At 36.6% G+C, this 15,873-nt stretch overlaps 1 protein-coding gene across 1 annotated transcript; it reads left to right on the plus strand.

Annotated features, from left to right (window-relative positions):
* Positions 1 to 1,295: 1,295 nt before the first annotated feature.
* qrfprb (pyroglutamylated RFamide peptide receptor b) lies at positions 1,296 to 8,793 on the plus strand (the record flags this gene model as incomplete). The annotated part of the gene is made up of 6 exons (XM_079261465.1): positions 1,296 to 1,662; positions 3,356 to 3,514; positions 4,129 to 4,190; positions 5,097 to 5,332; positions 8,190 to 8,287; positions 8,396 to 8,793. The coding sequence occupies 6 exons, from the start codon at positions 1,296 to 1,298 to the stop codon at positions 8,791 to 8,793; spliced, it is 1,320 nt and encodes a 439-aa protein (XP_079117591.1).
* Between the last annotated feature and the right edge of the window lie 7,080 nt (positions 8,794 to 15,873).

Below are 15,873 nucleotides of genomic sequence, written 5' to 3' on the forward strand. Positions count from 1 at the left end.
AACTATGGGAAGAACAAAGTATTTAATAAAAATATTTCATTCATTCAGATCTACAACATGTTACTTTAGTGTTCCGTTTACTTTTTGGAGCAGCATATATGTATGTGTATGTATAAATACATATATATATATATATACATACATATATATATATATATATATATATATATATATATATATATATATATATATATATATATATATATATATATATATATATATATATTCATTCATTCATTTTCCGAACCGCTTATTCCAATTCAGGGTCGCGGGGAAGCTGGAGCCTATCCCAGCTGGCTTTGGGCGACAGGCAGGGTACACCCTGGACAGCTCGCCAGTCCATCGCAGGGCCACACACAGACGAACAACCACACTCACGCTCACTCCTAGGGGCAATTTAGAGTGACCAATCAACCTATCATGCATGTCTTTTGGATGGTGGGAGGAAGCCGGAGTACCCGGAGAGAACCCATGCATACACGGGGAGAACATGCAAACTCCACACAGAAAGGCCACTGATATGTATATATACATATATATGTATATATACATATGTATATATATATATATGTATGTATATATACATATATATATATATATAATGTATAATGTATTATATATATAATGTATGTATGCATGTATATAAACCTTTTTATAACCTGTCACAGGAGTATGAGGCACAATCCTGACATAATCTTACTGCTGCAAAAGTAAAAAGCAACCCATAAGTTATAAAGAGCTCCTGAGCTATAGAGACCAAACCTGTTTTCTGTGTCAAGCTGTGAACATGTTTTGTTTTTCTGCTCTTAATTGGGGGACTTAAATGGTGATGGTGGGGACAGGGACAGACTTGCTTTGACAATCTGACTCAAGTGGTCATTCAATGAAATGCCAAATGAAGGGCTTCCATGTTGCTTAATTTCAGCCTCAAAAGTTCATTTAGCTCATTCAAAAGTTTAACTTTATTCACATATGGACTTGTGTGTTAGAATACACACGCTCCTATACAGGGTCTCATTGAAAACTTATATAACCTACACACAGACACACACATGTGTTGGTCATACAGAAAAAGCCGTTCAATCTCCACACACACTCCCAAAGATAGAGAGACTAGCAGCTGCAGCAGCAGCGGCAGCAACTGCTTCTGGTGGGTAGAAGAGGCAGCGCAGCATCCAGATGCACCTGCAGCTTGAAGACACTGTCTCAGCTCGCTGCCCGCACAGATTTTTTTTTCCTTTCTTCTTTTTGTCCTCAAAGTTAGTCTCGGAACTGAAGACACATAGGGTATAAAGATGGCAGCAGCTTCGACAGAGTCGGGACAGGGGTCCTCCAAAATAACTCCCGAAGTGCTGCAGGAGATGCTCCAGTTCTACAACCTGAGCCGCCAGGAGTTCATCAACACCTACAACATCCAGCCGCTTGTCTACGTCCCCGAGTTACCTTACAGCGCCAAGACAACCTTCGTTATCATGTATGTGGTGATCTTCGTCCTGGCTTTGGCTGGAAATAGTTTGGTCATCTACATAATTGTGAAGAAACGAGCCATACAGACGGCGACGGATATCTTTATTTGCTCTCTGGCGGTCAGCGACTTGCTCATCACTTTCTTCTGCATCCCTTTCACTTTGTTGCAGAACATCTCCTCTGAATGGTTTGGCGGTAAGGCTCGTGCCTTATTCAACTACTTTCTTCTTAAAACATGTCAAAAAAAAAATCTCTGAATAATTATTATTATGGGAATTAAGGAAAATCACATTCCGGATTTAGGGACTCTTGAAACTATATGAAAATGTGCTCTTGGTGGAAAATTAGACTAAGATACTGCATAAAAGCTATGCTGCATTTGGTGCTTGGTAAGGGTGCATTCAAATGCATAATAAGTATACCTGAGAGATGGTTTAAAATACAAAGAAAGATGTGTGTTACAGACATCTAATCAGTCTATTCTGTGTAATCTCTATATGCAATATGAAGCAGAGTCAGTACAGTCGTTAAAAGGATATCACTGAAAACACTCACAATTCATGAGCAAACAGGTCAAAGAATGTCTCCCAGCATGCAAGCACTGATCTCTTAAAGGGATGATTCTGCAAGGAGGAACAAGAAAGCCGCAGCATGAGCCTGTACATTCAAATGATAGATAAGCTTTTGTTTTTCCTCAAGTCTTGTAAGAAAAAAAAACACAAAGTAAGGTGCTGAAACATGGTGGAATAGATCAAAAAGTGAACTAACTTTTTTACCATTTGTCTCCACCAAAAAAAAAAAAAAAAAAATTGTGAGCATGATTAGACAGATCTATAAGAGAAATCATTAATTGAATGCTCTTTGATGCATTTGGCCTAAATCTGATACATACACACAGCAGCAGTTTGAGATTGAGTTATAATGGACTATTCTTCTGATATAATGACTTTGCAGGCATTTATAATAATGAAATTACAAGTAGAGTTTTTTGTCTTTTTGCTACATTCAAATATTTCAAAGAGCTATCATAATAATAAAAAAACAAAAAAACAAAAAAAACCCTGTGCAATGGCACCTTACAAAGAAAAGCTTCACAAAATTCACTTAGAGCTTCAAAAAGGTTGATTCATATATTCTGAAATGCTATCAGCTCATAGTATAGAATAACTTGCTATAGTCATTACATTGCACATTGGAGCAAGTTTTCTGTGAATGTATTTGTAAGTGTTTGATTTCCTTTTTATAATTATATGCTTAAAAACATCTTTGCTTCTGAATATAAACAGTTATTTTACGGTAAGTGTGCAAAGTGACAGCAAACTGCACACAGAAAAATGTGATTCTCCATTTTTGTAATAGCACAAAAGCAAACTTGCATATTATTATGCATATTGTGTGTGTTCCTCTGCACACGCATGTCACGTCTTTACTTTTCAGAATTTTTCTAACTGTTTACTGCAAAACAGCATCACAACTCAATCACAACCTCTTTGATTCAGGGTCATTTCGGATAATAATTGTGTTCCTATTTAAGTGAAGCTCAATCATTTTTCCAGCAGAGATATAGCAAACAGGTGGATCTCTTGGCAACACTACAGGCAGCTTAAAGAGCTGCTGCTTTTAAGACATGGTCACAGTTAATTCAAGGTGCATCAGAGTAGCACTAATGTGTGTTCCTGCTCTGTGCTTCATTATTTGTGAAATGTGTGTGATAAGACATGTTTGCTTTGTCACCTCAATTAATTTCACCCATTGGACGACGATGAGGAGCTTGCCCGCATTTCTCGTCTCTGCTCTGACAATAGGAATTGAGGCAACTTGAAAGCAAATTCCCATTTTGGACTATTTCTCAGTAACTCATTGTTTCATGTCTTTACTTTTCCTGTAGGAGTTCTGGTTTGCAAGACTGTGCCCTTTGTACAGACTACAGCCATAGTGACTGGCATCCTCACAATGACCTGCATTGCCATTGAGAGATACCAGGGCATTGTTTTCCCGCTGAAAATGAGACAGCAGTACTCGTCCAAAAGAGCATACAAGATGTTAGGTAATGTTTCAAGGATTGATTTTTTTTTTCCTTGAGGAGTTCATTCATAAAAAAGCTGCATTTTTTCCCCCCAGATGTTTGTGACTTTTTTTTTTTTTTTTAATATTCTGCTCACACTACAGCCTAAAGCCATGCTGTCTTCAGTAAACTGAGCATATCCATTAGCAGTATGTGCAGAGAGATGCATTCGCTTTAATCCCTTTAACAGCTGCCAGTATACAAAAGAAAAGAAAAAAAGACCAAACATATACAGTTTTTAATTGGATCCATTGCTGGTTAAGCTTCAGTTTTCTCTGCTGTAACTTTATCATAAAGAATGTACTCACGGAGCATTTTACAGTTCAACACCGGAACAGAGATCAACAAAATGTGGGGAAGCAGACTGATAGCTTGTTAATCACACAAGAAAGGTGTTTAATTGTGCAGTTGCCAACACGACTATCTGGCATCAGTAGCACAAGAGTTGCCCTCAGATTTCCTTTGCAACAATTATATATATATATATATATAAATAAATAAATTATATACTGGATATAACTTGGTTGTTCTTAATGCAGTTTTTTATTTTTGCAAATTACATCTGTTTCTGTGACGCATCTGTTTGCATCCTGCAGGGCTTGTGTGGATTGCCTCAGTGTTAGTGGGTTCACCAATGCTATTTGTGCAACAGCTAGAGGTAAGTACCCTTTAAAGCAATCCAATACAAAATGACTGTCTATAGTATCCATTAGCTTTGCCTGCACAAAAAATCCCTCCAGTAAAACAATGTAAAAAAAAAAACTGTCCTCAGATTGAGAAGAGCACATATCTGTAAATATCAAAACGGATGAACAAATACAGCTTCATTTCATTGAACTCAGCACAGTATAAGTTTACTTTTATTTGTCAAATATTTCATGTCTGTGGGGCTTAACCTTATGAAAACATGTTCTCATTTTTGTTCCTAAGTCCCACTGTGCACAACTGAACTTAACTGGTCAAAACATTCATTGACCAGGATCATTCATTTTTCTAGATCAGGAAATTCTGCACTGGTTCATCTCTCATTCCTCCCTCTCCACCGTTTCTTCAGTTTATGTGGCAACTCAATCTCAGATGTGTAATCTAACTTTTCAGTTGGAAACCAAACCACGGCGTCGCTTCTACTAACCTGAAACCTTCCACAAACTGCTGCTCAATCACACTGACACAACATCATCTCTAAAGACCAAAGATGTCATTCTTACCAAATTTGACCCCTTGGCTGCACCTAGAAATAAAAGTTATAAGTGAAATCCCTAGCAAAGACTCTACCACTTGGGTTTTTAGTCAATAAAGCAAACTCTTGAATTGTCACTGCTAAATGAGAATGATTAGTGGTCACATGTGGGTAGCCCACTGACGCTGTGGACCCATAGAGGACATGTTTTAAGCCTAAAGTAATTTTTCCAAGTCAGTTTGGATTGATTATTTGGTTTAAATATGTCTCACATGTGCTGCTCTCCTACATCTCAGCGTGAATCTGACTGCTTGAACTCAGTCACAGCTCTGTCATCCATCATACTTTCATGATAAAATCACATAAAAGCTTTCCTTCCTGCAGGTGAAGTATGACTTCTTGTATGATCACTACCACGTGTGCTGTCAGGAGAGCTGGAGGTCTCTGACTTACCGGCAAGCGTACACCACCTTCATCATGGTGGCGCTTTTCTTGCTCCCTCTGGCAGCCATGTTGTTCCTCTACACACGCATCGGCATTGAGTTGTGGATCCGGAAGAGGGTGGGTGATGCATCAGTCCTCAACACCATGAATCATAGGGAGATCAGTAAGATCTCAAGGTGAGTATGACAGGATGTGACATTTCATAAAAGAATTTAAATAGAATATTCTTCTTTTTAAAAAAAAAAAAAAAATTAACTTGCTAATGGTCAATCCAAAGGAAACATGAAAGGGTCGCTTTTTTGGCAAATTGGTTAATTTTCTTACAAGACAGATTATATTTGTTAGATTTAATTTGTTTGATTTACAAACCGATGTAAAAAGAAAGTTTTTTTATGTTTTAATTGGCCAACTATTTGGTACACAGCCTGGTCATTAAAAAAAAAACAAATGTGATCTTTCTAGCTAGCAACACGTAATGAATCACAACCGATGCAGTGAGTAGCTTCTCATTTCTTAAACAACCACATGGAAAGACACATCTTGTGGTGCTGGAAAATATGTAAATCTGTATAAGAAGCGTCAAATCATTACCATGTGCTAAAAGGAGATTGCAGAAACTACAAAAATTGTGTTAAGAACTTTCTATTATTAAAACTGGAAGGATAGTAGGGAGCCATCATCTTGGAGTAAGAAATGTGGTCGTAAAAACATCCTGAATGGCCATGAGTGGTAATCACTTCAACATTAGGTTAAATCAAATTGAAAAAAGAAAATTGTAGAACAGTTTAACAATGAAAATAAGGAGTTTCCAAATGCTCGATGCAAAGCGAACTCAGTGGTTTGGGACTAAACAGTTGTGGAGTCATAGGAAAACCACTAGTCAGTGAGGCTAACTGGAGAAAAAAGTTTCAATTTGCCAGGGAGAACAAAGACTGGACTGGGATCAATGGAAGGTCATGTAGTCTGATGGGTCCAGATTCACCCTGTTCCAGAGTGATGGGCATATAAAGGTAAGAAGAGAGACAGTGACACAGGAGTCATGCCTGGTGCCTACTGTATAAGCCTGTGGGGCAGTGCTCTGATGTCGGGTTGCTTCAGGTGTTCAGCAATATTATGTGTCCAAAGAATAAGGTTAGCTGACTATTGGAATATACTAAATGAGTAGGTTAGGCAAGCCCAGACAGGTTTATTAAATAGCACCTTTCATGTACAAGACAATTCAAAGTACTTTACATGAAACATTAAAAGCATTACAGATGGTGTAAAAACAGACAAAAAGAAGCATAAAAGAAAACACAAATAGCAAAATCACAATAAAATTTCAATTATAATAAAATAATTAAAAGCAAATTTAATTAAAAGTTACTGTGCAGATGTCATGCATAAGCACATGAGAAAAGAAATGTTTTTAACCTGCATTTAAAAGTTTCTACATTTGGTGAGAGTTTAATCTCCACTGTCATGTATTATTCTATCAGTGGAGTGTTTCTGCCTGGATACAAAGACCATCATGGAATCTACAACATGAATGGATCTGTTCATGTGAATGAATTTATATTCAAACAAATATAGAATTCCTGCAGTAAAAGAAAGTTGGAAAAGAGGCAACTAGCACTAGATCCACTTTGCAACAATCTTCATCAGAGAATCATTGAACAGTTCAAATTAAACATTTCTCAATGCAAAATTGCTATTAAATTTGGCCTTTCAACATCGACATGGAATGATACTGTAAAAACAAAATACATTTAAAAATTGTTGGTGGGGATGTGTCAAGGGAACTCTCTCTGTTCAAATACAGAGAAGATGCGACGGTGCTTAAGAAAACATTGTGCCGCTGTCATCAATATTTCCTTTCTGCTTGTACCCATCAAAACAGGGTTTGCAATAACTTCATAAAATTTTAAATGTTACAAATTCTTCTAAAAATGGTATTTTGTAGCACTCGCTCAGAGTTGATGTAGAATCCTCACAAATAGGCAGTTTTTCTACGGCGCCTTGTTGAGAAAAGCAAGAACATGAAAACAGAGTTTGGCAGTCACACCCTGTTGATGTGATGGAGTCTTGAGTAAATTGGTCAATGAAAATGTGCAGACATCATGCTGACAAGATGCCTTTGAGGCCTTGTAAGTTCAGTACAAACACATAAATGTAATTATTTTGCACAATTTAAGGAATTAGAGCTTCTACGATTCCAGTGCTAGACTGTGGGTGTCTGCTGCTGCTTCAGATCAAAAACATGCAATCACATTGTTCAGATGTTAGCTGAAAAAAATATGGCATTTTTCCCATTTTTCTCAACCCACACCTGATTGTGGAAACATGCTGACACAATTTTAACCAACAGAATGTCTCCCATGAAAATATAAATATTGCCCTCTGCCAACTACTGGCTTTGGAGACGTTGTAAAAGGTGTAAAATGGGAATTATTGAATATGATAAAGGAATTGTAGCTTCAACTAAATGACAGAATGTGCCTGGTAAGGGGTTTCAGTGGCAGCTTAGTTCAGTTAGCTGGAAGAAATGCTTATTTTGAAGGTTTTAAGTGTTACTCCTGAAAGAGCAACTTTAAAGCTAGTCCTGGTGAAATCTGGGGTAAATGCCAGTACTTTGTCAACGTCTTACACTGAATCTAAACGGTTTAAACTGATTTTAGCTAAAGTTTTATTTGAGTCTTTTTAAGCAAAAGATGCTCTGAGCTACAAAACTGGAAGCTGGAAGCAGACGAGAAGTGGATTCAGCCTGGATTAATTTAACTGGCAAGATTCAATAACACAAAAAAAGTGAGGGGAGTCATATCAGAATGAAAACTTTTTATTGTCCCCTAAACAAGGGCAAAACAGCTGGAGTGTATTCAGTTGTGTCAATGCTGCAGAACATCCTCATCCATGTCGTTCCTGTTTCTTTTCTGAAACAACAGCAAAGGCTAAGATGTGTTAATCTTTTATATCAGTTTATTTATTTGCATATAAATATGTATATGCATATATATAGATATGTGCATACAGTGTAATTGTTTTTACTTTTAACAGGAAAAAGAAAAGAGCCGTTAAAATGATGGTCACCATTGTTCTCCTCTTCACCATTTGCTGGGCACCATTCCACACAGTCCACATGCTGTTTGAGTACAGTAAGTATTGCTTGTTTCATTTGAATAAATCTTTTTTTTTATGCGCAACTTTTGGAAAAAAAAAAAAAAAAAAAAAAGTAGCTTCTTTTGTGTTTTATAATTTTCCAGATGATTTGGAGAAGAAATATGATGGAGTCACTCTGAACATGATCATCGCCATTGTTCAGGCCATCGGGTTCTTCAACAGTTTCAACAATCCGATCGTGTACGCCTTCATGAACGAGAACTTCAAGAAGAGCTGCGTCTCCACCCTCTCACACTGCATCCGCAAACCGAACCAGCAGGCTGGTGCTGCAGTGGCGCCAAGACTTAGCGTGCAGTTCATCAAGCCCCAAAGCAGAGAAGCGTTCCTCAAACCAGATGAAGGCGACAGCTTCGAGAAGCGTTCGGCAGAAAAAGGTCATTCGTGCTCGTCCCACGAAGAGAGCTCCCTGGAAATAATAGGAGAAAAAATCTCAACCATTCAAACAGAGCTCCCTGCAAACAGCTCCTCTCAAGTCAAATGAAACTGGACAGGCTCACGGTTTCAGGTGCTCTTCTATCAAATTCAATCTTACCATTTGCTGACACGTGACGTCTGCAGCTCTGGGTGCCAAATATGATTTGAGGTTTCACACTTGTGGATCAAACACTCAAAAATTCGACAGCTCGACAGGTTTTCTCTGCAGTGCCACGAGACAGAGCATGCATTTTCATTCCGGTCTCATAGCGTCATGAGGATTGTGAGAAGTAGGCAGGTTTACTGAAACTACAAGGAGCAACAGAGAAGGTGGTCAGACACCGAATGGCTGTTTGTTTTTCCAATCTGGCTCTATAACCTATAAAGCTTTGTGATGTCTTAGAAGAAACTGTTTTAGAGGTTTTCTGCCACAGCAGTAACGATAACGTCAACATGGTAGACTTTGCAGAGCCATGCTTTTAGCTGCAAACGACAGTATATGGTTTTACTGGCTTTTCTTTTGTTACAGTCACCATGAATCACACTTAAATTTTAGTTTTAGTTTTAGTAACTGAAAACTTTCATTTATATAACAGGGAAGTGCCATTTCCATGAAATTCTAACAGTTTCTAACCCATAACTGCCTTTTAAGAGCTATAATGAGCTTGAACTTTTCTTTCAGTAATGCGATGGACCTAAATGTACTTTCTCCAGTGACGTACTCCTAACTCACCTTACTGACAACCTGATCAGATAATTGAATGTAAAACAGCTACAGTATGTTTTTCCAGAGCTTAAAATGTTAACAATAATTGTTTATTACTATGTTTACCATCCTGTGTAGCAGCTTATTGATATTCTACTCTACAGCACAAGGATGAAGCTAAGATGCGGCCAAGGTTGGCCAAATCCCGCATCATGAAGAACTACAGCTTCTTCTCACATCTAGAAACATAATTTATCATTGTGTCTAGGAAAGTTTATTTTCATAAATATTTGTTTGAGAATTTAAAGAAAATATAGAATATAGAAACAAAACTCCACCTCACCGTATCTTACATCAGTACATTAAAACACAAATAAGGGAGATCTAGTAGCTCTTTTACATTTACAAGCATGATAAAGTCAGGGAGATTTAAAAAAAAAAAAAAAAAAAAGGTTTTGGCACTAATTAAAATATGAACAAAACACTATATAAAATATATTATAAATAATATATGTAATATATGTAAAATATGCAAATATTTTTAAATATATGAATACATTCTCTCAAAGGAGGGAATGTTGACACATTAATCATGATTAATTTACAGAAATGTAACACATTTATAAAAAAGCAGTTTTTCATTGCAGTTTGCACTACAAAACAAAACGGGACCTTTGTCAGTGCACCAGTTCCTGGTACACCGATTAAACTGACGCACACTTCAGAGGTTAGCTAAGTGGTGTTACAAACTTAGCTACTTTAGCACCATATTTAACGAGTTTTCAGTCCCCTGTAGCAACTGTATTAAAAGAACTAAGAAAAAAAAAAGCCCAGTAGAGCCTTGAGCTTCACGCTGCAGAAGTCCCAGCTCCCAGCTGCAGTCAGGGCAGGAGACAATAAAAATCCCACTAACTTTCCACTGGCTGATCTCGCCTTGGACAACTGACAAATATTTAATGCTATTTATGGAAAGTGTGGATAAAACATTTAAAAAGTTAAAAGTTCTGTAAGACATTGTAAATCCTAAATAAATACTTAAAGAACTTAGAAATGACACTTTTTATTTTAGGTACGTTTAATTTTGGCCAGGGATATTTTCTATTTCTTTTTCTTCTGGTTTGAAATAAAAATGGAATTAAATGCATTTTTATTCCTTATGCTAATTTTTACATCTTGTTACACAAACATTTCACCTCTGACTCTAGATTTAGCGGCATACAGGCGTTCGCGGGAAGAAACATTATCACATTAATGCAAAAGCAAGAAAGTTAGTACACATGCCACATAAGCAAATCTAAATTTGACATCTGCAAGAGAAGCTGATTTTGAGCATGAAGGTGCATCAGTGAACCCCACTTTATCCTCCTTATTTATGTATCTGGATATTATATTCTATAATGAGACTTGGTACATATGGAGGATGTTGTAGCAGCATCTACAGAACTTCTTAGCGCTGCAGCCCAGCGCTGCAGCCCATTCTCATAGTTTTCATGCCTTATGGGCTCGGCACATGGGAAGCGGCAAACGACAGCAACACGCAAAACTCCTCGCAACCCAGCTGAAATCCAATACACAGGACATGAACAGTGGCGTTGGGCTGCAGCGCTAAGAAGTTCTGTAGATGCTGCTACAACATCCTCCATATGTACCAAGTCTCATTATAGAATATAATATCCAGGTTTACACTGAGGTTCTCTTTATTTAGTTGTATTGACATATTAATAACATGACCATAATGAAAATGAACATGTAATTGTAAGGTATCATAAACTGCATGTTTTAATTAAGTTCACAAGATGGAGCTGACTTGATGTAACACCATTCACAGACTGACAGATAAAATGAATATCAAAGTCATACAGCTGATACCGACTGCTGATTTTTCTACCTGATAAAGACGCAGTGGGCTGATGTCTGTAGTAGAACACTTATGCTAAAGGTTTGCACATACTAAAATGTGTGCAAAGTAATTGCACACGCAACAAAAAAATCGCAAGCTGATTTATTCACAGCGCATATCAGATTGTGTCTTTATTGGTGCACAAAAAACAGAGCAACTGTTGGTACATCTACCATAATCTTTAATATGGGCCGTTCACGGCCTATTCTGTGTTGGGATGAGAAAATGTTAATATATTAATTTAACACCCGTAATGTGATTTATTAAACCTGAGAGCAATGTTGCTGATAGAATGTTATAGCCGACATGGCTGCAGTTATTGTCACAAGGAGACATTGAAACAAAACAAAGAGATGCAGAGAACGCATTCTTCACCCTCTTGTGAAGATTTGTGGGATGAACAAGGAAATATCAAAACGGATGGCTTTTCCAGCTTTTTAGAGCTTTTGGAGGAACTCATGAATATGGAGAGGAGTCAAGCACACCTGTGGATGACAGATATTGTGTGTCGCAGCTGGAATCCCCCAGATGTGTTCAAGTCCAAAATGGCGTGTGTCGCCAGATGGGAACGGTTATTAGGTTTCCACCATAGATTGTATATGAATTGAAAGATGGACAGAGCCTTAGGCGGTAAAAAGTGAAGTCTATGCGGAAGTGCATAAAATTACAGTTCTCCCTTCATCCACTAGGGGCTGCAAAACAGAGCAAATCCCCATAGACTCCCAAGTTAAAAAGACCAACTTCACAGCAGAAATAAACATGTTTACAGCCTGGTTCAAAAATCCATTTTCGGTTAATAGGTCAGATTTACCTTCATGACAACTGTGGGGGGAGTGAATTTTTTTCTAACTCGCCCATTTAAAAGTAATTTAATCTCGAAGTTCGGCATATTTAGGGGTGTGTCCTTTTGATTGACAGGTACCAATTTCCCGCTTCAAAGAAGAACCCAGAACAACTGCGGTTTTTAGACGGTTAACAACGTGACTTAGCTTTAGCCCGCTTATCGCCATTAGCTGGGTAGCTCCCGTTACCTCGGAGTTAGCACGGTTAGCTTTTAGCTACAGAAAGCTTGGAATTCGCTCGATGTTAATCATCCGCCATGACACTCACGGCTCCCCTCTCAGCTCCACCTCTTTGCCCATATTTGTAGGCGAGACGACGTGCATGATGCTGCCAAGATGGCGACGGTAGGAACCGCCCACCGAGCTTCAATTCAGCTCTTCAGAAACCTACGGCTGACGTCACGCAGGCTTCGTCCATCTCTTTATATACAGTCTATGGTTTCCACGCATGCGGCAGCCATTAACTAAAACCAAATTTCTTATTTTTCTTTATTCACCTTCGAATGTCTTTATTCCGTCTTTTCCCTTCATCCCGTTTGCATTTAACCGATAGAATGAACCTTTTCACAAATTTGCTCCCATATTATTTGTGTGTCAATCAGATTTCTTTGCTGTAGGCCATGTTTTCTCTCCAAACTCGCCATGATGCAATCCACGTCATGCGTAAACCTTCATTTAAACAGATTGTATCCATTTACATAATCACTAAATCACCCGCAAACTGTGGCTCAGCTCTACAGAAAATTCTAGATTGCACACGCAGAATGGGAACATAACAGATCTGGCTTTAGCTGTGCCCGTGTGACCACATGCACCATTGTGCATCCACGTCAAAGATCTGGGCTTCGTGTTTTGAGTTTGCACACAGTGGGCAGGATTTGGCAGGTGGTAACGGCTTCATTTGGATCAATCAGCAGTCTCAAATGTGCACAAGATGCTGATTGACAGTAGAACTTCCAAGTTACATTACAATGAGACTTTTTTGGTAATTTCATCCCAAGAATGATAGATCCCTAAACTCCATGGGCCCCTGGGCTTCAGCCTAGTTAAGCCCGTGCATTGAGGCGGCCTTGGCAACAGCGCTGCACACCACCCTATTGGATCGCTTGTCGTCAACAGATTTGATTGGTTATGATATTGGAGGGAATTTCGGCATCAACTCCAGTACATGGCAGCTGAAACACGAGGAATGATGAGGCAAGAGATTTTTCTCAAACTGACAGAAATCTTGCTGTTCACTCTACTTTACAGAATACACTAAAAAAAAAAAAAAAAAAAAATTTAAAAATAAGTTACCATCCTGATGACTATCATCATTTCATTGCAGATCTTAAAGGTGGAGTATGTAAGATTTTCAATATTTTCAAAATAAATTAACTAATAAAATAACTACAATCATAATTACATAGTTTTTTGAACATGTAGGTTCAAGTCTTTCCATATTTGATGCGTTATTAATTACAAGTTCAATTAATGACAAATGACAAAAACCACTCTTTTTTTTTTTTTTACTGGTAGGCAAACATTCAAGAAGGATCTTTGTCATTAATTAAACTTGTAATTTAAAATATGGACAGACTGGAACCTACATGTTCAAAAAACTATCTAATTATGATTGTAGTTATTTTATTAGTTAATTTATTTTGAAAATATTCAAAATCTTACATACTCTACCTTTAAGGACGATCCAGAAAAATTTATGTTTCACTTGTGGAGGGGGTGGGGGGGGTCACAGAACGTTGTAAAATAAATTAAACATATATATATATATATATACACACATATATATATATATATATATATACACACATATATATATATATATATACACACACATATATATATATATATATATATATATACACACATATATATATATATATACACACACATATATATATATATATACACACACACATATATATATATATATATATATATATATATATATATATATACACACACATATATATATATATATATATATATATATATATATATATATATATATATATATATATATATATATATATATATATATATATACACACACACATATATATATATATATATATATATATATATATATATATATACACACACACATATATATATATATATATATATATATATATATATATATATATATATATATACACACACATATATATATATATATATATATATATATATATATATATATATATATATATACACACACATATATATATATATATATATATATATATATATATATATATATATATATATATATATATATATATATATGCGCCACTTGGCATTACCAGCAAACAGTTTACAACTATGGATTGTGACACAAGCACACCTATTTTCTGCATGTTTCAGTATTTTTTTCCCACTGTGAACTGCAGCATCAAGCAGTTCCTTATTTCCTCCAAGCAGACACATGTTTTGCATTAATGCAACTCTTCTGTCAATGCATAAAGATAACATGAAAAGCATTGTTTATGTCCATGAAGTAGTTTACCATTTTCAGATCTCAAGAAATTTGTATCATCCACCCCCGTGTCTTCAAAATACAGCAGCAAAAATGTACCAATTGTCACTGCTTTTGCAGGCTGTCTTTCTGTTGTTGATTTTCTTAAAAACCTCCCACCTTGTGCTATTGCAGATTTGGCTGTACTCTTAAGTGTCCATAGATGTCCTTGAAAGTTATTGTCTTTACCAGCTGATGCATTATAACTGCTCAAATGTTATTAGACAGATGGCCTCTTCACTGCCATCCAGCACTTTAGCTCCCTAGTAACAACATTACCAATAACCCCTTCACCGCAGATCAATATATAAAAAGGGTTCTGAGTGACCGGCTTTGTCCTGTAATGAAACATTTCCACTTTGATGAATATAAAAAGCCTCCATTAAGAGGGTTCAGTGGGTCACTGAAATGTAAATGAGAGGCTAAAAAACAAGAGAACAATATAAAATGGCTTCCAAAGTCATTTGATCTCAACCCAAGACAAATCCTTCTGGACATTTTCAACCAGTATTTTAGGACAGAACTTTCCAAAACATCACAAGGGAATATCTTTTAAATGAATGGTTACTGAACTTCCTTGTATTTCCTGAGAAACACTGAAACTTAAACTGGTTTTCTGTGATTTGCCATTCAGTTTAATTTGTTGTAAACAATGGACAGGATCACTTGGACATTTTTTAAATGTGATGCAGAAGCACCTCTTTGTTGGTTCTGATCAAGTGAAACCTGAGTTCAGGAAGTGTAAAACAGGCACTTTGAACTGCATCACTTCAAATGTCACACTAACTGTTGTTCAAATCAGATTAAATCAAAGTTTATTTGTATCACACATTTCATACAAGAAGCAGCTCAAAGTGCTTTACATTTATTAAAACAAGTAAAACAAATAGACACATCATCATTCACACACACATACTGACACACCCCCAATCTCATGTTGCTTGATAAAACTTCTAAAATGGTCTTCTATCTCTTTAAATGACAACAATAATGATAATAATAATAATAATAGTAAAAGAATAAACATAAAAGAGATAATTGTGTTTGTTCAGTATTAAATTATGAATGTAACAAGTAGCAAAAGACATTCATCATGACAAGATGAACAATATCTGGTTATGAAGTCGCTTCAGGTGAAAAATGAGGCTTTATTTCTGGGCATAAATATGGCCTTCAATGTT

This window comes from Telmatherina bonti, assembly GCF_933228915.1.
Source record: "Telmatherina bonti genome assembly, chromosome: 21".
Lineage (NCBI taxonomy): Eukaryota > Metazoa > Chordata > Actinopteri > Atheriniformes > Telmatherinidae > Telmatherina > Telmatherina bonti.